Source organism: Elephantulus edwardii, unplaced genomic scaffold (assembly GCF_000299155.1).
Source record: "Elephantulus edwardii isolate Elephantulus edwardi_28Jun2011 unplaced genomic scaffold, EleEdw1.0 scaffold00001, whole genome shotgun sequence".
NCBI classification, from domain to species: domain Eukaryota; kingdom Metazoa; phylum Chordata; class Mammalia; order Macroscelidea; family Macroscelididae; genus Elephantulus; species Elephantulus edwardii.
In genome coordinates, this window is record NW_006399751.1 from 37,705,898 (window position 1) to 37,731,197 (window position 25,300).

General features: G+C 39.8%; 1 protein-coding gene across 1 annotated transcript in view; it reads left to right on the forward strand.

The window, feature by feature from the left end:
• Positions 1-25,300, forward strand: part of LOC102853765 (titin-like) — a 294,430-nt gene that overhangs the window by 204,431 nt on the left and 64,699 nt on the right. Inside the window, exons 252-288 of the mRNA XM_006878955.1 lie at positions 12-208; positions 292-597; positions 702-980; positions 1,592-1,891; positions 1,989-2,291; positions 2,400-2,762; positions 3,582-3,884; positions 3,991-4,290; positions 4,391-4,687; positions 4,789-5,073; positions 5,159-5,452; positions 6,822-7,121; positions 7,237-7,545; positions 7,635-7,825; positions 8,242-8,671; positions 10,142-10,450; positions 11,483-11,631; positions 11,714-11,746; positions 11,849-11,978; positions 12,068-12,367; positions 12,464-12,781; positions 13,738-14,034; positions 14,145-14,444; positions 14,533-14,847; positions 14,976-15,124; positions 15,826-15,976; positions 16,065-16,346; positions 17,882-18,184; positions 18,719-19,021; positions 19,125-19,406; positions 19,500-19,799; positions 19,891-20,193; positions 20,282-20,590; positions 20,697-20,978; positions 21,082-21,381; positions 21,471-21,764; positions 21,863-24,829. Of these exons, the coding sequence (XP_006879017.1) occupies positions 12-208; positions 292-597; positions 702-980; positions 1,592-1,891; positions 1,989-2,291; positions 2,400-2,762; positions 3,582-3,884; positions 3,991-4,290; positions 4,391-4,687; positions 4,789-5,073; positions 5,159-5,452; positions 6,822-7,121; positions 7,237-7,545; positions 7,635-7,825; positions 8,242-8,671; positions 10,142-10,450; positions 11,483-11,631; positions 11,714-11,746; positions 11,849-11,978; positions 12,068-12,367; positions 12,464-12,781; positions 13,738-14,034; positions 14,145-14,444; positions 14,533-14,847; positions 14,976-15,124; positions 15,826-15,976; positions 16,065-16,346; positions 17,882-18,184; positions 18,719-19,021; positions 19,125-19,406; positions 19,500-19,799; positions 19,891-20,193; positions 20,282-20,590; positions 20,697-20,978; positions 21,082-21,381; positions 21,471-21,764; positions 21,863-24,829 (12,833 nt within the window). The remainder of the gene's footprint in view (positions 1-11; positions 209-291; positions 598-701; positions 981-1,591; positions 1,892-1,988; positions 2,292-2,399; positions 2,763-3,581; positions 3,885-3,990; positions 4,291-4,390; positions 4,688-4,788; positions 5,074-5,158; positions 5,453-6,821; positions 7,122-7,236; positions 7,546-7,634; positions 7,826-8,241; positions 8,672-10,141; positions 10,451-11,482; positions 11,632-11,713; positions 11,747-11,848; positions 11,979-12,067; positions 12,368-12,463; positions 12,782-13,737; positions 14,035-14,144; positions 14,445-14,532; positions 14,848-14,975; positions 15,125-15,825; positions 15,977-16,064; positions 16,347-17,881; positions 18,185-18,718; positions 19,022-19,124; positions 19,407-19,499; positions 19,800-19,890; positions 20,194-20,281; positions 20,591-20,696; positions 20,979-21,081; positions 21,382-21,470; positions 21,765-21,862; positions 24,830-25,300) is intronic.

Here is a 25,300-nt window from a genome sequence, read left to right on the forward strand (position 1 = left end):
TATTCCGACAGATACATTATTGAGAAGAAAGAAAAGCTAGGAACTCGATGGGTGAAGGCTGGAAAGACCTCAGGGCCTGACTGCAACTTCAGGGTGACGGATGTCATTGAAGGCACAGAGGTCCAGTTTCAGGTTCGGGCAGAAAATGAAGCTGGAGTGGGTCACCCAAGTGAGCCCACAGAAATCCTATCAATTGAAGACCCCACAAGTAAGCCTTTCTAAGTCGACAAAGGATAAAGGTTAGAGCTTGCTGAGGAAGCCACGGGTGTTAATGTTTCATTCTTTCCTCAGGTCCTCCTTCGCCTCCCCTTGATTTACATGTGACGGATGCTGGGAGAAAGCATATTGCTATTGCCTGGAAACCACCAGAAAAAAATGGTGGCAGTCCTATCATAGGATACCATGTTGAAATGTGTCCAGTAGGCACCGAGAAATGGATGCGAGTCAATTCCCGCCCAATTAAAGACCTGAAATTCAAAGTTGAGGAAGGTGTTGTTCCTGACAAGGAGTATGTTCTCAGAGTGAGAGCTGTCAACGCTGTTGGTGTTAGTGAGCCATCAGAAATCTCCGAAAATGTGGTTGCCAAAGACCCAGACTGTAAGAAAACACTTTCTTTTAGAGTTAACAGAAATGGGCTTGCTTTCTTCTTGCAGTGCATCTTGACACTTACCTCCACCCTTCTTTTGGAATCTGTCTTACAGGCAAGCCAACAATTGACCTGGAGACTCATGACATTGTTGTTATTGAAGGTGAAAAGTTAAACATTCCTGTTCCCTTCAGAGCTGTCCCCATCCCAACTGTTAGTTGGCATAAAGACGGCAAAGAAGTTAAAGCAAGTGATAGATTAACGATGAAGAGTGATCACATCTCTGCACTCCTTGAAGTTCCCAAGAGTGTCCATGCAGACGCTGGCGTTTACACCATTACACTGGAGAATAAACTTGGCTCAGCAACAGCTTCAATCAATGTCAAAGTCATAGGTAATCATTCATGGGCGGAACATCAAATATTTGTCATTACTGAGAAAACTGCTTACCATTGCAGTGTTCATGTAAATAGCTTTATAAGTTAGTCAATGAAATCCAAACATCCTTTCAGATTATTTCTTTCCATATGATGATTAAAGCAGTTCTAAAAAGATTAAATCATTCTTTGCTAATTAATTCACTCTAGTTATAATTACTGACACAGAAAGCACTCATTTAAAGATAAAAAAATACCTGAAGAATGTTTAAATGGCCAGGTTCCTATTCTCAGCTGAATAAATTCACATTTTTCTCATAGTGCTCTCAATGGCCCAGGCTAGGACAGGGTTCAGATCAGTTGTTTGTAGGATTGCCGAGTCATACTCGACCTGACAGTATCTAACAACAACACCCCTCAGAGATGTCTGCAAATTTGTAGGGGCTTCTCTTCTTGGTACAAAGACTTAGGGTGAATGAAATTACTACCTAAATCCAGTAGCTGTAGACCAACAATGCTAAAGGTCCTCAATGAGAAAGACATGTCAGCACACAGAAAGTTACCCCATTCAAATGCAAATAAACCCACATTGAGTGAGAGTAATAATTATCAACTTCATTTTCAATAGGCCTTCCTGGTCCATGCAAAGATATTAAAGCAAGTGAAGTAACGAAGAGTTCTTGTAAACTAACCTGGGAACCTCCAGAATATGATGGTGGGAGCCCAGTTCTTCACTATGTCCTGGAACGCAGAGAAGCTGGAAGGAGAACATATATACCAGTCATGTCTGGGGAAAACAAACTGTCCTGGACTGTAAAGGATCTCATACCAAATGGTGAATACTTCTTCAGAGTTAAAGCAGTCAACAAGATTGGTGGAGGCGAATATATTGAATTGAAAAATCCAGTCATTGCTCAAGATCCAAAGCGTAAGTTTTGTCATGAATGAATTCGGCTAAGAATTAAAAAGCATTTTTTAATGTCAATTTCCCTATATTAAGGAAGAGTTTTCTTGTTCTTCTTCAGAGCCCCCTGATCCACCTGTAGATGTTGAGGTTCATAATCCTACAGCTAAGGCAATGACTATTACGTGGAAACCACCTTTGTATGATGGAGGGAGCAAAATAATGGGTTATATCATAGAGAAGATTGCTAAGGGTGAAGAAAGATGGAAGAGATGCAATGAACACCTGGTACCTGTACTGACCTACACAGCAAAAGGACTTGAAGAAGGAAAAGAGTACCAATTCCGTGTGCGAGCAGAGAATGCCGCTGGTATTGGGGAACCTTCTCGGGCTACTCCTCCAACCAAAGCTGTAGATCCTATAGGTGAGTTTTGCTTAAAGGGATTGATACTTTTTCATTGTGAAATAATTGAGATACTGTTTTCTCAGATTTTATAACCAGAATTGAAAATTACTTCTTTCATCTTAATAGATGCTCCCAAAGTCATTCTCCGAACAAGCCTAGAAGTGAAACGTGGTGATGAAATATCCCTTGATGCAACTGTTTCTGGGTCACCTTACCCAACTATTACATGGCTGAAGGATGAAAATGTTATTACACCTGAGGAAATTAAGAAGCGACCAGCAACAGTGGCTAGAAGGAAAAAGGGTGACGTGCAAGAAGAAGAACCATTTGTCTTGCCTCTGACAGAGCGTTTGAGTATTGACAACAGTAAACAAGGAGAATCTCAGCTCCGTGTTCGCGATTCACTCCGGCCTGACCATGGCTTGTATATGATCAAAGTTGAAAATGACCACGGAGTTGCAAAAGCTCCTTGTACCGTCAGCGTGCTGGGTAAGTGCTCAAAGTACGCTTTCCAACCAAAGATAGACTATGTAAAGGTCTTAATAAAATAAAAATACAACCACAAAACCACGACAAGTTCTTTGTGTTAAACAAGTCAGGAGTGTTAGGGAAAGTTAAAAGGAAATGGAAAAGAAAAGAGCTTCTGCGGGCTTTTTTTTTTTTAACGGTAACACAATTGTTTAAAGAATATTAAATAACCATCACTTCCACAATCATCAGCATCCTTTAATTCTTTTTTTTCTTTCTTTTTTTTAATCTTAGTGGAGGGTTACAGTGAGATTGGTTTCATTCATTCATTCATACAGATCAGATATTCTTATCATCCCTTCATGCAGATCAGATATTCTTATCATCCCTTATTATCTCTCAAGAGAACTCTTGTAGTCTAGTCTATAGGGAGTTGTGCTGCTAACTCAAAGCTTTGAACCCACCAGTAGCTACACAGGAACAAGACAGGAAGTTTCCTCCCAGTGGAGGGTCAGCTACGAGAGTCAGCTATCAGCAATGACTCTTTGAGTTTATTCTCCCAGTCATGTTAAAGAAAACTTTTTATCCCCATGAGTATTGTTCATTCACTAACTAAAGTGTGTCAGAATGAGTGAGACTGGCTCAGGACACGGCAGGCTTCAGAGCTGCTGTACATAGGGTCACTATGAGTCGCAGGTGACTCGACGGCACATAACAGCAACAACAAAGTGACACAAAGACAGGCTTAAGAAAAATAAGTTCTATAAAAAAAACAGACTAGCATTTACATTTTCTGTTTATAAACACATGTTTAATCAGTGCTTTCTTTTGAAATATCAGACACTCCAGGTCCACCAATCAACTTTACATTTGAAGATATTAGAAAGAACTCAGTTGTTTGTAAATGGGAACCACCACTGGACGATGGTGGCAGTGAAATCATAAATTACACTTTGGAAAAGAAAGACAAGACAAAGCCTGACTCTGAATGGATGGTTATTACCTCAACACTTAGACACTGCAAATATTCAGTAACAAAGCTGATTGAAGGAAAGGAGTACCTCTTCCGTGTGAGAGCTGAAAATAGGTTTGGGCCCGGGCCACCATGTGTTTCGAAGCCATTTACAGCTAAAGATCCCTTTGGTAAGGTTCTTTTATTATCACACTTTGCTCTTTTAACATCTACTTTAGTATATTCTTTACCACAGATTGTCAAAGGAGGTAATGAATACATTGCTTTATTTCTCAGAACCACCTGATGCACCTGATAAACCCATTGTGGAAGATGTTACCAGCAACAGTATGCTAGTGAAGTGGAATGAACCAAAAGATAACGGAAGCCCTATCTTGGGATACTGGCTTGAAAAACGTGAAGTTAATAGCACACACTGGTCTCGTGTCAACAGAAGCCTTTTGAATTCTTTGAAAACCAATGTGGAAGGCCTACTCGAAGGGCTGACCTATGTCTTCAGAGTATGTGCTGAAAATGCAGCTGGACCAGGAAAATTCAGCCCACCTTCAGATCCCAAAACAGCACGTGACCCAATCTGTAAGTAATTCTTTAAAAAGAAAATGAAGTCAAATAATGTACTTCACTATATATTTTAACGCCATCACTGACCTCTTCTTTGTATCTGCACTGATTCTAGCTCCACCTGGGCCACCTGTCCCAAGAATTGCAGACACGAGCTCTACAACTATTGAACTAGAATGGGAACCCCCGGCTTTCAATGGTGGAAGTGAAATTATTGGCTACTTCGTTGATAAGCAGTTGGTTGGCACAAATGAATGGTCACGCTGCACAGAGAAGATGATTAAGGTCCGTCAGTACACCGTGAAAGAAATCCGAGAGGGTGCAGATTACAAACTTCGTGTGAGTGCTGTGAACGCCGCAGGTGAAGGACCACCTGGCGAAACAGAACCTGTAACTGTGGCTGAACCACAAGGTAATTAAATTACAAGTTATTGGAATAAAATTATATTGTCTAAGTATGGTGAAATTTCTCCCCATCTTTCTTGGGTTAATGTCTGACTTCTCTTCCAACAGAGCCCCCAAATGTAGAACTTGATGTCTCTGTCAAAGCTGGAATACAGATAATGGCTGGGAAGACTCTTAGGATTCCAGCTGTGGTGACCGGTCGTCCTGTACCTACAAGAGTATGGACCATAGAAGAAGGGGAGCTGGATAAAGACCGCGTTGTAATAGAGAACGTTGGCACCAAATCTGAATTGGTTATTAAGGAAGCTCTCAGGAAGGATCACGGCAGATATGTGATAACAGCTACAAATAGCTGTGGTTCCAAATTTGCGGCAGCCAGGGTCGAAGTTTTTGGTAAGGAATGCTGCATGGATCCTCACAGGACTTTCCCAATGATATTACCTTAGTTCAATGATTTTTTTTTTGTTCTGTTTTTCAGATGTTCCTGGCCCAGTTCTTGACTTAAAGCCTGTTGTAACAAACAGAAAGATGTGTCTGCTTAACTGGTCTGATCCAGCAGATGACGGAGGAAGTGAACTCACAGGCTTTATTATTGAAAGGAAAGATGCAAAGATGCATACTTGGAGGCAACCAATAGAGACTGAGAGATCGAAATGTGACATCACAGGTCTCCTTGAAGGACAAGAATATAAATTCCGTGTTATTGCCAAGAACAAATTTGGCTGTGGCCCTCCTGTTGAAATAGGACCAATTCTTGCTGTTGACCCATTAGGTAAAAGAAAACATTTTCATTTTGTCTGTAAAGTAAATACTATTTTTTTTTCCCAGTCATGAATTTTTTTAAATGAGTGTTTTGGCTTCAAAAATCTAAAAACATGTCGCCAAAGGATAATAAAGAAAGTATATTATTATAGACAAGTTTCAGGAAACACTATTTCGTATCATTTATGTGTATCATTTATGTGTGACTTTTTACTCTGTAAACAATTTTTTATGCTGAAAAACTTGAATCTTCTGGGGTTTAGCAATAACCTAGGAGCAGATTAGAAATCATAGTTCATAGGGTGTCACACTGCTAACCCAAGGAAGCACTTCTCTCTCAGTTCAAGTCCTCCAGGGCTCCTTGGGAGAAAGATGGGCAGTCTCCGTGGTGAGATTGAAAGCCTAGGAAATGCAGTGGAGGGTCAGCTGGTGCTGATTCACTGGCAGTGAGTTGAGTTGAGCTGAGAATATAATATTTGGGAATAATTCTTAAAGTGTTATTTTCTGGTAGTTAAAGAGAGTTCATTATTTTTCTAAATTTATAAAACCAAACAAACCAGATTTAGAGAAATGCCTTAGTTTTCCTCTATATCTCACATAGTCCCCATACTTACAGGATAAGGTGGTCAAAAATCCAGAAACAGTCCCTAAAGAATAGAAAACAAACCTGGGGATTCTCTCTTTAGCGTTCTTATAAAATGCTAAAATTACACACTTGGTAAAACACATTGATATCACTTCTAAGAAAGTAAAAATCTTTGAGAAAAACCCATTCCTCAGGAGATAGGAGTTACTCCTCCACCATCACCCCCTCTCAAAAAAAGAAAGAAAGAAATGACATCCTACAACACTGTTCCAGCTCATTTGAGAATTTTCCACTTTACATTGTGCTAGAAACACTGGGACAGAACAGGGTTTCCATTTCAAAGCTCTGTTTCAGTTTGCACCAATCATCAGTAAACATAGTTTGTTGATCATGTCACAATTCAAAACTTCCTCTTTCAGACATTATGCTGAGTGAAATATCTCAGTCATAAAAGGACAAATACATAATTCTTTAGACCTACTTCTTTATTTAGTTCATTAGGTCTAGACCCTTGGCCAGTGACAGAGGTAAATAATAAAAAAATGCTAAATATTTAAAAATGATAGGTGGCCCTCAATTAATTTGTAATCAGTAATCCTGACTTTGAAGTTTTCTCTTAAAAAATTCTGCCGATATGAATACCTACAATTCAGGTGATTGGCATGTCTTGGAGAAATTTTAAAGATGAGGGTGAAGTTATGTTAAACAGAAACCTATTCACATCATTTGAAGTTAAGTATTTTTTATATGAATATTTATCTTATACTTATCATTTTAACTTGCCATCTTCAAGGTCCCCCAACGTCTCCTGAGAGGCTTACATATACAGAAAGGACAAAGTCCACTATCACCCTTGACTGGAAGGAGCCCCGTAGTGATGGCGGCAGCCCCATCCAAGGCTACATCATTGAAAAACGGCGTCACGACAAACCTGACTTTGAAAGAGTTAACAAGCGACTCTGCCCAACCACATCTTTCCTGGTAGACAATCTGGATGAACATCAAATGTATGAGTTCCGAGTCAAAGCAGTCAATGAAATTGGTGAAAGTGAACCATCTTTACCTCTTAACGTGGTCATACAAGATGATGAAGGTGTGGAATCTGAATATATAATATCATTTTAATGCCTTTAACGAGCTGACTTTCCCATAGCTTGCTCAAGCATTCTTACTCCTTTACTATTTTTTTCTTTCCTTTCTCCATACAGTACCTCCAACTATTAAGTTGCGCCTGGCAGTTCGAGGCGACACTATCAAAGTTAAGGCAGGAGAGCCTGTTAACATCCCTGCAGATGTGACAGGCCTTCCAATGCCCAAGATTGAGTGGTCCAAGAATGAGACAGTGATTGAAAAACCCACAGATGCACTTCAGATAACCAAAGAAGAAGTGTCCCGAAGTGAGGCAAAGACTGAACTTAGCATTCCCAAAGCAGTCCGAGGGGACAAGGGCACTTACACAATCACTGCCTCCAACCGCCTCGGCTCGGTGTTCCGAAACATTCACGTGGAAGTATATGGTGAGTAACCTACTTTCTTCAATCAAAAAAGAAATCCAGAGTCCACTGAGGAAATGCCTTCTTAATCTCGTCTGTTGGTTCCTTTCCAGACCGCCCATCCCCACCAAGAAACCTTGCTGTCACTGACATTAAGGCTGAATCTTGCTATTTGACATGGGATGCCCCTCTAGATAATGGTGGCAGTGAGATCACCCATTATGTCATAGACAAGCGGGATGCAAGCAGGAAGAAGACTGAATGGGAGGAAGTCACCAACACAGCTGTGGAGCGGAGATATGGGGTAAGGTCTTCTACATCATTTCTTACATGCATTGTGCATTACGAGGACATGATTTTGATTTAATACTACTATAGTATAAGCCTGGAATCTAACAATTCAACTCAAAAAGTACCGGCAAATAGATACTCTGTTGTAGATCTTACCACCATGCACACAAATGGTCACTTAGTAAATATTACTTACTTTATCTATAGGTACTTTTTTTACTGCGCAGGAAGCTGACATGTTTTATTTGAAAGGGGTTTGCTCCTTTTATGCCTTACCCATGTTTGTTTTTTCCTTATGTTCCTGGTATTTTGAGTTTACATATTTCAATTTATAGTTATCCCATACAAAATAAGTTACACTTTGAAATGAGTGAAATAATCAACTTAAGTATATCCTTCTTAAGAATTTGTTATTCTTCTGATTTCTAGATCTGGAAGCTTATCCCTAATGGTCAATATGAGTTCCGAGTCAGGGCAGTGAACAAATATGGAACAAGTGATGAGTGCAAATCAGATAAAGTGGTCATTCAAGATCCTTATCGTCTTCCTGGACCTCCTGGAAAGCCAAAAGTTTTGGAGCGCACCAAAGGATCCATGCTAGTGAGCTGGACTCCTCCTTTGGATAATGGTGGCTCTCCAATTACTGGCTACTGGCTGGAGAAGAGAGAGGAAGGTGGGGCCTACTGGTCACGTGTTAGCCGAGCACCAATAACCAAAGTGGGACTGAAAGGTGTGGAGTTCAATGTTCCTCGCTTGATTGAGGGTGTTAAATACCAGTTCAGAGCAATGGCGATAAATGCTGCAGGAATTGGCCCTCCCAGTGAGCCATCAGATCCAGCTGTCGCAGGCGATCCCATATGTAAGTATGCTCACACTCTTTTTTAAATAGGGGCAAAATTCTCAAACAGATAATCTGGTTTTTAAAGTTCTTAAAATTTTCTGTCAAATTGATTCATTTATTAAAGCATAAATATTTCTATTCATATTGTTTTGTACCATTATGGTGGAACAAACTCATAACTGACCCTGAAGTGGGTTTTCAGAGGCAGTAAATCACACAGAAGGAGATTGCCCATTCTTTCTCTTGTGAAGCAGCCAATGGATTTGAACTGTGTACCTTTAGGCTGACAGTGCAACTTCTTACCACTAGGCCAACAGAGCTACACACACATACACACATAGCCATTTCCTATTGCCGTCCAGTTGAATTCAACTCATAGCGACCCTCCATTAGGTTTTAAAGCTATAAATCTTCACAGGAGGAAACTGCCCACTTTCCTCCTATACAGTAGATAATAGATTGGAACTTCATAACTTTTGTTTAGCAGCCCAACGCTTTACACACTAAGTCACCAAATATTTTATTATAAATTACACAATAATAATGACCCTGAGCTATCAACTGCTCTGTGCTCCCATACTTTAAACTTCAATCCCATTAGGTACCGTGGAGAATCAGGTCCTCTACCAAAGAGTCAAATCCTCCATTAAGAGTTCAACAAAACACAAAAATGCTGACAACTTTTTCATAATAATTACTGAACTCAAGATATAAGATTCTCAGGTCAAGTCTGGGACTCAAAGAAAAAAAAAAGAATTCTTCTAAAAGATCTATAAACAGATCATTTAAAAAATTAAAAGAATGTGGCCTTATTATATCTGATTAGAAAACAAAAAGTAACCATATAAAGAAGACTTAAAATAGTCTAAGTTCAATATGGCACACAAAGGAAGTAGTCAGTCATTCAATCATCATACTCCATCTGAATATATTCTGTGTGCAAGAAGCTATATGAGGCACAAGAGAGAACAACAAGTGGGATAAAAATACCTATAATATAAAGCATTCTCAGAAATGTGATGATTATTATGTGGTTATGATAGATATTGAGCCTATCCTCTAATACCATTAGATTAGTTTCTGTTTAAAGGCTTACCTACTAGCTAATGAGGAAGTCATTTTTAAGATAAATTATAGTGAGTTTCAGTTGACAATACTATAGGTTATATTCAAAGATATCTTAAAATAGCTTTTAATCAATATATAAACACAAAGTAGATCTATTCAGAAACAGAATAGTCTTTGTACTCCCAGATAGTTGTTTTCATTAATGTTTTTAAAAAAGAGATTATTCCTTTCTTTCTCTTCCCTGTAAGATAACTTATTCATTTAAAATGTTCCCTGGTTAATATTTTAATAGGTTAAAAATAAAATATAATCATGCATAGTAAACAATTATTATGTCACATTCCATCAGTCTCAAAAATTTGATGTAACTAAAAAAAAAATTTTTTTTAAAAATTTGATGTAACTCTTTTCTCTTATTAGACCCACCTAGTCCACCTTCTTGCCCAGAAGTCAAAGATAAAACAAAGTCGAGTATCTCACTAGCATGGAAACCGCCTGCTAAAGATGGTGGCAGTCCAATCAAAGGGTACATTGTAGAGATGCAAGAAGAAGGTACCACTGACTGGAAAAAAGTAAATGAACCAGACAAACTTCTCACTACCTGTGAATGTGTGGTGCCTAATCTGAAAGAACTCCGGAAATACCGATTCAGAGTGAAAGCTGTCAATGAAGCGGGTGAATCTGAACCAAGCGACACAACTGGAGAGATACCTGCCACTGATATTCAAGGTACTCTTCCTCACTCAACTTACATAGTCACCATTTATTTGAAAATAAAAATCATTTCGTTAAGACACATGGTCCATGGATAATGACCTCATTGAGACAACAAAGAAACCCTGTTCCCAAACAGAATTACATCCATAGGCATGGAGGTTGAGCTTCACAATATATACTCTGTTGTTGTGTGTCTTTGAGTCAGAATCAACTCATACTGACCTTCCGGCATTTTCAGAGGCTCTAAATCTCTTAGGAGGAGAATACCCATCTTTCCACTGCAGAGCAGTGGGAGGATTCTGTGTGCCTTGGGGTTGGCAGTGCAAATTTTTTTTTTTCAATTTTGATATTTGTTCATTTTTCTCCCCTTGTTAAACGTTTTCTTCCTCCTTCCACCCCACCCCACCCCACAATGCACCCCTTGTTCCAGATTGTTGTCATACATATAATGCCTAATCACAGACTCTTTTCACACAGCTCTTCCCCTCATCTCTTCTAATGCAGCGTTCATTACCTGCCCACTCTTTTCCCATTCTTTCTCCAGCTCCCCAATGTGTATCCTAGTTTATAACAGCAGTGTTATGCTGTATTTGTTCTTTTCTGACTGAGATATTTCACTCAGCATAATGTCCTCCAGCCTCCCCCGTGTGGTGTAATGTTTTACAACTTCATTGTTTTTCAATGCTGTGTAATATTCCATTGTATGAATGTACCATAGTTTTTTCTATCCATTCATTTGTTGATGGGTGTGTTCACCTTTTGACTCTATTATGAAATTGATTCATTTACTAAAATTCATATTCAGAATCATTCAATTCCAAGTCATAGCAGTGTCCCATTAGGTTTTCCAGGCTTACACATCTTTATGGGTAGAGCCTGCTCATCTTTCTCCTTTGGGGAAGTTAGTGGACTGGAACCACTAACCTTTTGGTTAGCAGCATGTACATAATGCACTAGACCACTAGAGCACCTTAATTTACTAAAGATGTGTCAGTTACTGTTCTTGAGATGGTGGGCTACATCCTATGATTTGTGGTATTTCAGAGGTGCCAGAGGTATTCATTGACATCGGGGCACAGGACTGTCTTGTTTGTAAAGCTGGCTCACAGATTAGGATCCCTGCTGTCATCAAGGGACGCCCAACACCCAAATCATCTTGGGAGTTTGATGGAAAGGCAAAGAAGGCAATGAAGGTAAGAAAATGACATTTTTCAGCATGTCCCACTGAATCACAATAAGGACTATAAAAGTGTAATTCATTATCTTTTCTAACAGGATGGTGTTCATGATATACCTGAAGATGCACAGGTAAAAAAAAAAAAAAGAAATTTGAAGTAATTCAGAATATTATTGGCTTCACTACTGCTGTTGTTTCGTTCAGTGTTTGACTAATATTCCTTTTTTGTGCAGCTGGAGACTGCTGAAAACTCATCAGTAATTGTCATTCCTGAGTGTAATCGCGCTCATACAGGCAAATACAGCATCACAGCCAAAAACAAGGCAGGACAGAAGACTGCAAATTGTAGAGTTAAAGTCATGGGTAAGAAAGACATTAACAATTGTTGTCAAATGAGAACTCCACGTTCAACATCTAAGTAACACTGTTCACATGTGATTTGCATCCAATAGATGTGCCGGGGCCACCAAAAGATCTGAAAGTCAGTGACATCACCAGAGGTAGTTGCAGACTTTCATGGAAGATGCCAGATGATGATGGAGGAGACAGAATCAAAGGCTATGTTATTGAGAAGAAGACCATTGATGGAAAAGCCTGGACTAAAGTCAATCCAAATTGTGGAAGCACCACCTTTGTGGTGCCTGACCTCATCTCTGAGCAGCAGTATTTCTTCCGCGTGCGTGCAGAAAACCGCTTTGGTATTGGAGCCCCTGTGGAAACCATTCAGAGGACCACCGCCAGAGACCCAATATGTATGTTGTTAAAATTTAGGTTTAAAATACATTCTCAACATCTAAATATATTGCTTTAAACAATGCTTACCTTTTTTCCTTTAACTTTTTTTCAAGATCCTCCTGATCCACCTATCAAACTCAAGATTGGCCTCATAACAAAGAACACAGTGCACCTGTCCTGGAAACCCCCAAAGAATGATGGGGGCTCCCCTGTCACTCACTATATTGTTGAGTGTCTTGCGTGGGATCCTACTGGGACAAAGAAAGAAGCCTGGAGGCAGTGCAATAGGCGTGATGTGGAAGAACTGCAGTTTACTGTCGAAGACCTCACTGAGGGTGGAGAATATGAATTCAGAGTGAAGGCTGTCAACGCTGCGGGAGTCAGCAAGCCTTCAGCCACAGTTGGCCCTGTGGTCGTCAAAGATCAGACATGTAAGTACCTACATGCTAACAAAGTCCTCTTTGTGACTGTCTTCTAGATGTTTAGCAATGGTCCAAAATAAAAATAACTCAGATCTAGTGGATGTAGGCATATTAGTTACTCATTCTTTTGGCTTCTATAGAATCATCCTATTCTCTTACCTGTTACTTCCCCCCCCCATTTTAACATACTTGATGTTTGTTCTTTACTCTCTAATATTCTCAAATAGCTACCTGTTTTACTTAGCAGATATTAAAGCAATTTCTCTAAAGCAACAGAAAATAACCAGTCATTTACTCAGCAACCACTGAACCTCACTGATCACCACAATTGTGTCTTTTTCTCTAGTCAATAAAATATTACTGACTTTAATAGATGAGCATAGATGCAACTAAGCATTTATATTTGTATATGCATACAAACATGGTAATGCTTTCATTATTGTTCCCATCATTATTCCTGTGTATTTGATTAGTTCTCTTACATAGGTTTAGAATGGCTATAGTCATTACCCTCTTTCATTGCCTTATACTGAACTCATGGAAAATGCTTTGCCTCTTCTAGCAGTTAGATTTCTTATAAGAGGACTTCACTAGAAATTGAACATAGTGAGTGCCCTCATGACTACATAAATATTAAAGGTGACATCATTGCATATCTGTTGTGTCTGAACTACTACAGTCTTACCTTTTCTCTGCCTATTTTGTATATACTTATGATGTCAACGACCAGAGAAGCTTTAGCTGATTCAGTCACATGTAAAACCAATAAAGGATAAAAACTGCATGTACCTGTACTTCAAACTAGCATAACTGTGTTGAATCGAGAGGAATTCGTTATAATTGGCTGGGCTACAAAACCTGACTCTAAAGCTTCAAATAGCTTTGCCATCAGAATGAGTGCTACTTTCTCATTATTGCTTTTTCTATTCTTAATGACTTTTTTTTTTATTTTTTCCTTAATGTAGGTCCACCATCAATTGATCTAAAAGAATTCATGGAGGTTGAAGAAGGAACTGATGTTAGCATTGTGGCCAAAATTAAAGGAGTGCCATTCCCTACACTTACCTGGTTTAAAGCTCCTCCAAAGAAGCCCGATGACAAACAGCCCATCGTCTATGACACCCACATCAACAAACTTGTGGTGGATGATACTTGCACGTTAGTCATTCCACAGTCTCGCAGGAATGACACTGGCTTATATACCATTACAGCTGTAAATAATCTGGGAGCAGCATCAAAGGAGATGAGACTGAATGTCCTCGGTAAATACTACATGGTTTAAATTAAAACGACATATTTTCTGTCCACAAATAATATTTGGCTTAGAAAATTGCTTAACTAATAATGATCCTCATTTGTCAAACCATTTCAGGTCGTCCTGGCCCTCCAGTAGGACCCATAAAGTTTGAATCTATTTCAGCAGATCAAATGACATTATCCTGGCTCCCGCCTAAAGATGATGGTGGGTCTAAGATTACAAACTATGTTATTGAGAAACGAGAAGCTAATAGGAAGACGTGGGTGCGTGTCTCCAGCGAACCGAAAGAGTGCATGTACACAATTCCTAAATTGCTAGAAGGCCATGATTATGTGTTCCGCATCATGGCACAGAATAAATATGGCATTGGGGAGCCTCTTGACAGTGAACCAGAAACGGCAAGAAATCTTTTCTGTAAGTAGGACATCACTTTCACATGGAAAATCATTCTTATCTTTCTGCTTTTCATACTTTCTTACACATAGATGTCATTGTCTCACAGCTGTCCCTGGAGCACCAGATAAGCCAACAGTTAGCAGCGTGACTCGTAACTCCATGACAGTCAACTGGGAAGAGCCAGAATACGACGGAGGCTCTCCTGTGACAGGGTACTGGCTAGAAATGAAAGACACCACTTCAAAGAGATGGAAGAGAGTTAACCGAGATCCTATCAAAGCCATGACTTTGGGGGTTTCTTATAAAGTGACTGGTCTCATTGAAAATTCTGACTATCAATTCCGGGTATATGCTATCAATGCTGCTGGTGTGGGTCCTGCAAGTCTGCCATCAGACCCAGTGACAGCTAGAGATCCTATTGGTAAGTCTTGAAATCATGGTTTGAAGGGGAATTATGGGAGAAATGTTGTGTATGTGGTTTTGTTTTCATTTTATGTTTCAAAAATGTTATGGGAGAATCAAGAGTATTAATACTCTGGTTCTTTTCAGCCCCTCCTGGTCCTCCGTTTCCCAAAGTGACAGATTGGACTAAATCATCTGTGGATCTGGAGTGGACTCCACCACTAAAAGATGGAGGATCCAAAGTCACTGGCTATATCGTTGAATACAAAGAAGAAGGAAAAGAAGAATGGGAAAAGGTAGCTAAAAGTGGACAGTATGGAGTTCTGTAATGAAGAAACTAGCAGTGGCATAGTTCATCTTCATCCCATTAATGTCTCCCTGCATTGTTTAGATTAAGAAATCAGAGAAAACATAAGTATTATCTATAATTTATACATATATTATGTCAAAAGTCTAATCAAATATTAAGTCATTTTGTTGTTGTTATGTGCTAGAGTCAGAACCAACTATAACTGATCCTCCAGTGGGTTTTCAGAGGCTATAAATTGCACAGAAGGAGACTTCCTATCTTCTGAAGAGCAGCTGGTAGATTAAATCCGTGTCCCTTCAGTTTGGCGATAAAGGTCCTTACCCCAACGCCACCAGAACTCCCCCAGTCATATTAGATTTATCTTTTGGTTTCCAAACCTTGGAAGTTGGAATAAAGGGAAATATAGTATAGGTCAATCATTTGAATAATAAGCTTAAAATCATGATTCCTGGCAAACTGTTTCATTTAGTGTTTATTTATAATATCTAGTGCCTAAAAACAAAATCATCTCAATTTTTCAAAGAGAGAATCTAAACATTCTACCTTTTAGAAAGCTGTTAAACCCTCTGTAGATGTTCATTGAAATGAAAAATAAACAACCTAAATTAAAAAAAAAAAGAAGAAAGCTGTTAAACCAAAAAGCTATCAAGAATCATTGTAATAAGTTATATTTATGACTTTTCCTAGGGCAAAGATAAAGAAGTCAGAGGAACAAAACTTGTTGTGACAGGATTAAAAGAAGGAGCATTATACAAATTTAGGGTGAGAGCAGTCAACATTGCTGGCATTGGAGAACCTGGAGAAGCCACAGATATAATTGAAATGAAAGACAGAATTGGTAACTATTAGTACTCTTTATTTTTCTCAACATCTGTTTTTGAATGAAAATGGAAAACGTATTTGTAATTTTCAATTCTTTTTTTCAGTGCTGCCTGACCTTCAGCTAGATGCCAGTGTCAGGGACAGAATTGTGGTCCATGCTGGTGGGGTGATTCGGATCATCGCCTATGTGTCTGGAAAGCCACCTCCAACTGTCACATGGAGCATGAATGAAAGAGCGCTACCCCAAGAAGCCACCATTGAGACCACAGCCATCAGCTCATCCATGGTCATCAAGAATTGCCAGCGGAGCCACCAAGGTGTCTATTCTCTTCTTGCCAAAAATGCAGGCGGAGAAAGAAAGAAGGCAATCATCGTTGATGTGTTAGGTAAATTCATTCCTTTTTATTTCTTCATGCAACTTTTTAACATAACATTTTATTCTATCTACAAAAAAATTGAATTGTGCTAAAACTATGTTACAAACACTTTGTTGTTGTTGTTGTATACTTATACCATCAAGAACCAATCCATAGCTAACCCTCCAGCGGGTATTCAGAGGAGGTTTTAATCGCACAGGACACTGCCCATTCTTCTCCTGCGGAGCAGCTGGTGGATTCAAACCACATACCTTCAGAATTACAGCACAGTTTCTTGCCACTAGGCCCCCAGAGCTCCCTAGAAACACTTTAGAAACTGGAAAACTCACTTGGCAATCGCTTTGACCACTATTTGCATTTCATTTACACTTCGCCCATATATTATGTGGCTGTGCTCCTACTATACAATTTTGTCTTCTGCTTTTTTATCTATTGTAAGCACGAATGCTGCTTTTTTATGTAGCATAAGCATTTACTGTTATTAGTACTTTTCAGAAAAGCAACTTGACTGCAAATAAATATTTAGCAATTTTCAAAGGTTGGCCATTTTCATATCATGAAAATTCATTTCATACTGTTAATTACTTCCTAATTATCATAGTCTTGTCAAAATCTCTTTGAAGGAATTCTGTAGTCTAATTAAAGAGAGCATCATACTTGGTTGTTGTTGTATTGTTGTTGATTGCCATCAAGCAAAGCATGACTCATAGTAACCCTATGAACAAAATGCCTGAAGCCTTTCTAAAGTTCATAGAGTTTCCAGAGGCATGTTGTTTAGGAAGTGGATGCCACTCGTGCTTCCATATTTGGTTATGATACAGAGTTGAAACAAATATAGAGCTGACCTTCTCTAGATAAGGCTGTTCTTCCATGCCTCCCACTGGCTACTTCATTTGGGTGATCTGCTTAGAAAGTAAAACTCTTCCACTCAGAGCTCTCTAGGTATAGTCAAACTCCAAATTGCCATACAGTTTTTCCATGAAAATAACCAGTTCTCAATTAAAAGTCATTTGTATGAAAACGGCATGTAGAAAACTACTTCACTGCGCAGTAGTCCTACTGTTACTTTTGGAACTGGTGCATTGCCCAGGCTGCATTGCCAACCCTTCTAAGGTGATTCTGAGATTTGGAGCTTTCTCTTCTGCTCAGTGTTTCACTGACCACCCAGAAACTACCACCTTTTTGTGAAAGGAAGCTGTGTGGAAAAAAGTGACCATACCACTCAACATGCCTCCATCTGAATGCTCTTCCTTCTGGGGGTATCTCCCTCCCATTTGATTTACTAACCTACATTTTACCTGTCTCTTCAACCTCTACTAAAACATTAGCAACTAGTTAATTGTTGCAAAACTACCTCATTTAAAAGTTTGGTTGACTAGAAAAATCCATAAAAAACAAACGAAAAATAAAACTTCACAGACACAAAGTTAATTTGTTTCATAATGACATTTTTGTCCCTTTTAAAAACAAAAGCTTGTTATTAGTGAACATTGTAGTTAATGAAACAAACAGCTAAAATTCTTTCTTTTTCTTCTTATTCCCAGACGTGCCAGGTCCTGTTGGAACCCCATTCCTGTCTGACAACCTGACAAATGACTCCTGTAAACTGACATGGTTTTCTCCAGAAGATGATGGAGGCTCTCCAATCACCAACTATGTCATTGAAAAGCGGGAAGCTGATCGCAGGGCATGGACCCCCGTGACATATACAGTCACCCGACAGAATGCTACCGTCCAGGGTCTCATTCAAGGAAAGGCCTACTTTTTCCGAATTGCTGCTGAAAATAGTATCGGCATGGGTCCTTTTGTTGAAACAACAAATGAACTTGTCATCAGAGATCCAATAAGTAAGTTCAATCTTAAAAGGTTTCATACCTTACCAGTTCTTCATTCATGTATTAAATACTATGACTACACACCAAAAAAAGCATTTAAATGCCATACGTATCACTATTTACAAGCAGCTATTTTTTTGGCAATTATTTGATAGCTGATGTTGGTAGTACTTGAATAACAATTACAAAGGATATGGGAGTTATGATTCATCAAATTCCTTTCATGTAATCTATGCTGATTCTTAAATTTTAGTATGTACTGGCATGAATAGAAAAGTCACTCTTTTCCTAGCTCTACAACTATTAACTCTTGAAACCTCCCTCCTAAATGATTTCATCTCCATGAAGTTCTTTTTCTTTATCTGTCAAATGGAGGAATTGGGTTGTTTTATAGCCTTTTTTTGGCTCTGTTGATCGCAGATGAGACTGCTTTGGTTACCTACTGAAGCAGGTAGTTTCATTTTCAAGAACAATCTTCAGAAGAGGGTATTTCCTGTGCTCTTAATATGACACATTTTTATTGTACTCTAATTCTTACTTTTACAGCTGTACCAGAACGTCCTGAAGATCTGGAAGTCAAAGAAGTTACTAAAGACACTGTTACTCTAACTTGGAATCCTCCTAAATATGATGGTGGATCAGAAATTATTAACTACGTTCTAGAAAGCCGGCTCATTGGAACTGAGAAGTTCCACAAAGTTACAAATGACAACTTGATGAGCAGAAAGTACACTGTTAAAGGCTTAAAAGAAGGCGATACCTATGAGTACCGTGTCAGTGCTGTCAATATTGTTGGAAAGGGCAAGCCATCTTTTTGCACCAAGCCAATCACTTGCAAAGACGAGCTCGGTATGTGAATAAATGGTTCAATACAGTTTGAAAACTTGAGCATTTGTAGATTAGCTATAGGACAAAGACTCAAACTGACTTCTCTTTATCGTTCTCATTTTAGCTCCCCCAACACTTGACCTCGATTTCAGGGATAAGCTCACTGTTAGAGTTGGTGAAGCTTTTGCCCTCACAGGCCACTACTCAGGCAAGCCCAAGCCCAAGGTTACTTGGTTGAAAGATGAAGCTGACGTGCTTGAAGACGATCGCACCCACATAAAGACCACACCAACGACGCTTGCCCTTGAAAAGATCAAAGCCAAACGATCGGATTCTGGCAAATACTGTGTAGTTGTAGAAAACAGCACTGGCTCAAGGAAGGGTTTCTGCCAAGTCGCTGTTGTTGGTAAGTGTAAACTGGCAAGAATATAGACATTTTGTTTTTTTAAAAGCAGAAATAGAAATAACATTTTGTGCTGTGATTTTTTTTTTTAAACAGACCGTCCTGGACCACCAGTAGGACCAGTTACTTTTGACGAAGTAACCAAAGATTACATGATTATCTCTTGGAAGCCGCCTTTAGATGATGGAGGAAGTGAAATTACCAACTATATTATTGAGAAGAAGGAGCTGGGCAAGGATATTTGGATGCCTGTGACATCTGCAAGTGCTAAAACGACATGCAAAGTTTCTAAACTGCTTGAAGGAAAAGATTATATTTTCCGGATACACGCTGAAAACCTGTATGGAATAAGTGATCCTCTGGTGTCTGATTCAATGAAAGCCAAAGATCGTTTCAGTATGCGTTACATTTCCTTTTATTGATTCAGTGCTTTGAAACTGGTAATAAACAGCATTAAATTTCTAACCCATCTTTCTATCTTTTGTAGGGGTTCCTGATGCACCCGATCAGCCAATTGTTACAGAAGTTACAAAAGATTCTGCATTAGTAACTTGGAATAAGCCTAATGATGGAGGCAAGCCCATCACAAACTACATCCTGGAAAAGAGGGAAACCATGTCTAAACGGTGGGCTAGAGTTACCAAAGAGCCCATCCATCCATACACAAAATTTAGAGTTCCTGATCTTCTAGAAGGCTGTCAGTATGAATTCCGGGTTTCTGCAGAAAATGAAATCGGTATTGGAGAACCAAGCCCACCATCCAAACCAGTCTTCGCTAAAGATCCAATTGGTATAGTATTGAAGCATTTATTCCATTTTCACACAACTTTGTTTTCAGCTATACTTTAACTCCTCTTTTCTTCTCTTTTATCATGTAGCCAAGCCAAGTCCACCTGTAAATCCTGAGGCTGTAGATACAACATGTAATTCAGTTGATCTAACTTGGCAACCACCACGTCATGATGGTGGGAGCAAGATTTTGGGTTACATTGTTGAGTACCAGAAAGTTGGAGATGAAGAGTGGAGAAGAGCTAATCACACTCCTGAGTCATGTCCTGAAACAAAATACAAAGTCACTGGTCTTCGAGATGGCCAGACCTATAAATTCAGAGTTATAGCAGTCAATGAAGCTGGTGAATCGGATCCAGCTCATGTCCCTGAGCCAGTGCTAGTAAAAGACAGACTTGGTGAGTGAAATGTTCTCACTTTCAATGCCCTGACAGTAGTTATATGTATTCACTTGTGAAACTGATTCATGAAACAAATCTGAAAGTCCTATTCTCTTTATTTTAGAACCTCCTGAGTTGATTCTTGATGCCAATATGGCAAGAGAACAACATATAAAGGTGGGTGATACTCTACGACTTAGTGCCATCATCAAAGGAGTGCCATTCCCAAAAGTAACTTGGAAAAAAGAAGACAGAGAAGCTCCAACAAAAGCAAGAATTGATGTTACTCCAGTTGGCAGCAAGCTTGAAATTCGCAATGCTGCCCATGAAGATGGGGGAATGTATTCCTTAACGGTGGAGAATCCAGCTGGCTCAAAAACAGTCTCAGTAAAAGTACTTGTTTTAGGTAAGAAATGTAGTACCTACCCCATTAAAAGAAATTTTGATATTGTTTTCTTTAGTGTTTCAATTAAATCACTATAATAACTGTACTAATTGATACTTTTCAGATAAACCTGGGCCACCTCGAGATCTGGAAGTCAGTGAAATTCGGAAGGATTCTTGCTACCTTACTTGGAAGGAACCATTGGATGATGGTGGTTCTGTTGTTACAAATTACGTGGTTGAGAGGAGAGATGTTGCCAGTGCCCAGTGGTCTCCTCTGTCAACTACCTCCAAGAAAAAGAGTCACTTGGCTAAACATCTTAATGAAGGCAATCAGTATCTCTTCCGAGTAGCTGCTGAGAACCAATATGGACGTGGTCCTTTCGTTGAGACACCTAAACCTATCAAGGCTCTAGATCCTCTCCGTAAGTTGCTTTCTTTGGATATAAGAGAATTATTTGACTGTGTTTGAGAAAAAAGCATTCTCATCATTATTTCCATTTTTTTTTAAAAGATCCCCCAGGCCCACCCAAGGACCTCCATCATGTGGATGTTGACAAGACTGAAGTCTCTCTTGTTTGGAATAAGCCAGATCGTGATGGTGGCTCTCCAATCACTGGCTATCTGGTGGAATATCAAGAAGAGGGTTCCCAAGATTGGACTAAATTCAAGACTGTGACAAACTTAGAGTGTGTTGTCACTGGATTACAACAAGGAAAAACCTACAGATTCCGTGTAAAAGCTGAAAATATTGTGGGTCTTGGTCTCCCTGACACAACTATCCCAATAGAATGTCAAGAAAAACTAGGTAATTTTTGGACTGCTAGAATTATTTTGTTTCTTCTCAAAATTATTTGTATGATAAACATCAAATAAATACTAATTCTCACATGTTTCCTCTTCCAGTGGCTCCATCTATCGAGCTAGATGTAAAATTGATTGAAGGCCTTGTGGTAAAAGCTGGAACTACCGTCAGATTCCCTGCCATTATCAGGGGTGTACCTGTTCCTACTGCAAAGTGGGCAACTGATGGCAGTGAAATTAAAACAAATGAGCGCTACACAGTTGAGACGGATTCATTCTCATCAGTACTTACCATTAAGAACTGTTTAAGAAAAGACACTGGAGAATATCAAATCACTGTTTCCAATGCAGCTGGCAGCAAAACAGTAGCTGTGCATCTCACTGTCCTTGATGTGCCTGGTCCACCAACAGGTCCTATTAATATTCTGGATGTGACCCCTGAACACATGACTATCTCCTGGCAGCCACCGAAGGATGACGGAGGAAGCCCCGTGATTAATTATATTGTTGAGAAACAAGATACAAGGAAAGACACATGGGGTGTTGTCTCTGCTGGAAGCAGCAAGACTAAACTGAAAATTCCACATCTGCAGAAGGGCTCTGAATATGTTTTCCGAGTCAGAGCAGAGAATAAGATGGGTGTCGGTCCTCCTCTTGACTCCACACCTACTGTTGCCAAGCATAAATTTAATCCTCCATCTCCTCCTGGTAAACCAGTGGTTACTGACATTACTGAAAACGAAGCCACAGTGTCTTGGACCCTGCCAAAATCCGATGGTGGCAGTCCAATAACTGGTTATTATGTGGAACGTCGAGAAATAACTGGCAAATGGGTGAGGGTCAACAAAACACCCATAGCTGACCTGAGGTTTAGAGTGACTGGACTCTATGAGGGAAACACCTATGAGTTTAGAGTTTTTGCTGAAAATCTTGCAGGACTAAGCAATCCATCACCAAGTTCTGATCCAATTAAAGCTTGCCGACCTATCAAACCACCTGGACCACCTATTAATCCTAAACTGAAGGATAAGACTAAAGAAACAGCTGACTTGGTGTGGACAAAGCCTCTCAGTGATGGTGGGAGCCCCATTCTAGGATACGTGGTGGAGTGTCAGAAACCTGGCACCGCACAGTGGAACAGAATTAATAAAGACGAGCTCATCAGACAGTGTGCCTTTAGGGTGCCTGGACTAGTTGAAGGAAATGAGTACAGATTCCGTATAAAAGCAGCCAATATTGTGGGTGAAGGAGAGCCGCGAGAACTAGCAGAATCCGTGATTGCAAAGGACATCCTTCATCCACCGGAAGTAGAACTTGATGTTACCTGCCGCGATGTGATCACTGTGAGAGTGGGTCAGACTATCCGCATCCTTGCTCGAGTCAAAGGCAGACCGGAGCCTGACATCACTTGGTCTAAGGAAGGCAAAGTATTGGTCCGAGACAAGCGGGTTGATCTAATTCACGATCTACCTCGTGTAGAGTTACAAATTAAAGAAGCAGTTAGAGCTGACCATGGCAAATACATCATTTCAGCTAAGAACAGCAGTGGGCATGCGCAAGGTTCGGCCATTGTCAATGTCCTCGACAGGCCTGGGCCTTGCCAGAATTTGAAAGTTAGCAGTGTAACCAAAGAGAATTGCACAGTGTCATGGGAAAACCCTCTAGATAATGGTGGCTCAGAAATCACCAACTTCATAGTAGAATATCGCAAACCAAACCAGAAAGGTTGGTCCATTGTTGCCTCAGATGTCACTAGGAGACTAATCAAGGCCAACCTTCTAGCCAACAATGAATACTATTTCCGAGTGTGTGCAGAGAACAAAGTGGGTGTCGGGCCTACCATTGAGACAAAAACTCCAATTCTAGCTATTAATCCTATTGATAAACCAGGTGAGCCTGAAAACCTTCATATTGCAGATAAAGGAAAGACCTTTGTCTACCTAAAATGGCGGCGACCTGATTATGATGGTGGCAGCCCAAATCTATCCTACCATGTTGAGAGAAGGCTCAAGGGATCCACTGACTGGGAAAGAGTGCACAAAGGAAGCATTAAAGAAACCCACTACATGGTGGACAAATGTGTTGAAAACCAGATTTATGAGTTCAGAGTGCAAACAAAGAATGAAGGTGGTGAAAGTGACTGGGTAAGGACAGAGGAAGTTGTTGTAAAGGAAGACTTGCAGAAACCAGTGCTTGATCTGAAATTAAGTGGTGTGCTAACCGTCAAAGCAGGGGACACCATTAGACTTGAGGCAGGAGTTAGAGGAAAACCATTTCCAGAAGTCGCCTGGACCAAGGACAAGGATGCTACGGATTTAACAAGATCACCAAGGGTCAAGATTGATACCAGTGGCGAGTCATCTAAATTTTCACTTACTAAAGCAAAGCGAAGTGATGGTGGTAAATATGTCATTACAGCCACTAACACAGCTGGCAGTTTTGTGGCCTATGCCACTGTTAATGTTTTAGATAAGCCCGGTCCCATAAGAAATCTGAAAATCACTGATGTGTCCAGTGATCGTTGTACCCTTCGTTGGGACCCCCCTGAGGATGATGGCGGCTGTGAAATCCAGAATTACATCCTAGAGAAGTGTGAGAGCAAACGAATGGTTTGGTCTACCTACTCCGCTACGGTCCTAACACCTGGGGCTACAGTGGCACGTCTCATAGAAGGAAATGAGTACATTTTCAGAGTCCGGGCAGAAAACAAAATAGGCACGGGGCCTCCAACAGAAAGTAAACCAGTCATCGCAAAAACCAAATTTGATCCACCTGGTCGTCCTGATCCCCCAGAAGTTACTAAAGTGAGCAAAGAAGAAATGACCGTGGTCTGGAAGCCACCAGAGTATGACGGGGGAAAGTCCATAACAGGCTACTTTCTGGAGAAAAAGGAAAGACATTCAGTCCGATGGGTTCCTGTCAATAAGAGTGCAATCCCTGAGAGGCGTATGAAAGTCCAAAATCTCCTCCCAGGGCATGAATATCAGTTCCGCGTCAAGGCAGAAAATGAAGTAGGAATTGGAGAACCAAGCCTACCATCAAGACCAGTGGTGGCAAAAGACCCAATAGGTATGCTCTGCTCTATTTTTCCCCCAGACCTTACACCAACCCTTAATCTCAAGTACAGGGAAATTAGAGCCATAAAAGTTAAGTCCATAATATTGAAGCTATTTTTGCCAATATATTTTCTAAATATATATTTTTATCAAATCATCTAAAATTCACAATGATAGACTGAAATCATAAGAAATAAAATAAAGAGGACTCAATAATTGAAAAAGTGAATAATTTCTCTTCAAATAATTGAGTAAACTAGCTCTGGTGGCAAGAAGCTGCACTGCAATCACAAAGGCTTGCAGTTTGAGGCCACCAGCTGCACCACAGGATGATGGGCAATCTCCTCCCATTCTATTAACTCCCTCTGAAAACCCACGGAAGGTCAGTTGTGTAGAGGTTGGTTCCAACATGAGGGTACACAACAACTTAAGAAGTTTGACACTAAATCTCACTAGTAAGTTTATTCTTTTTAATTTATTCTAT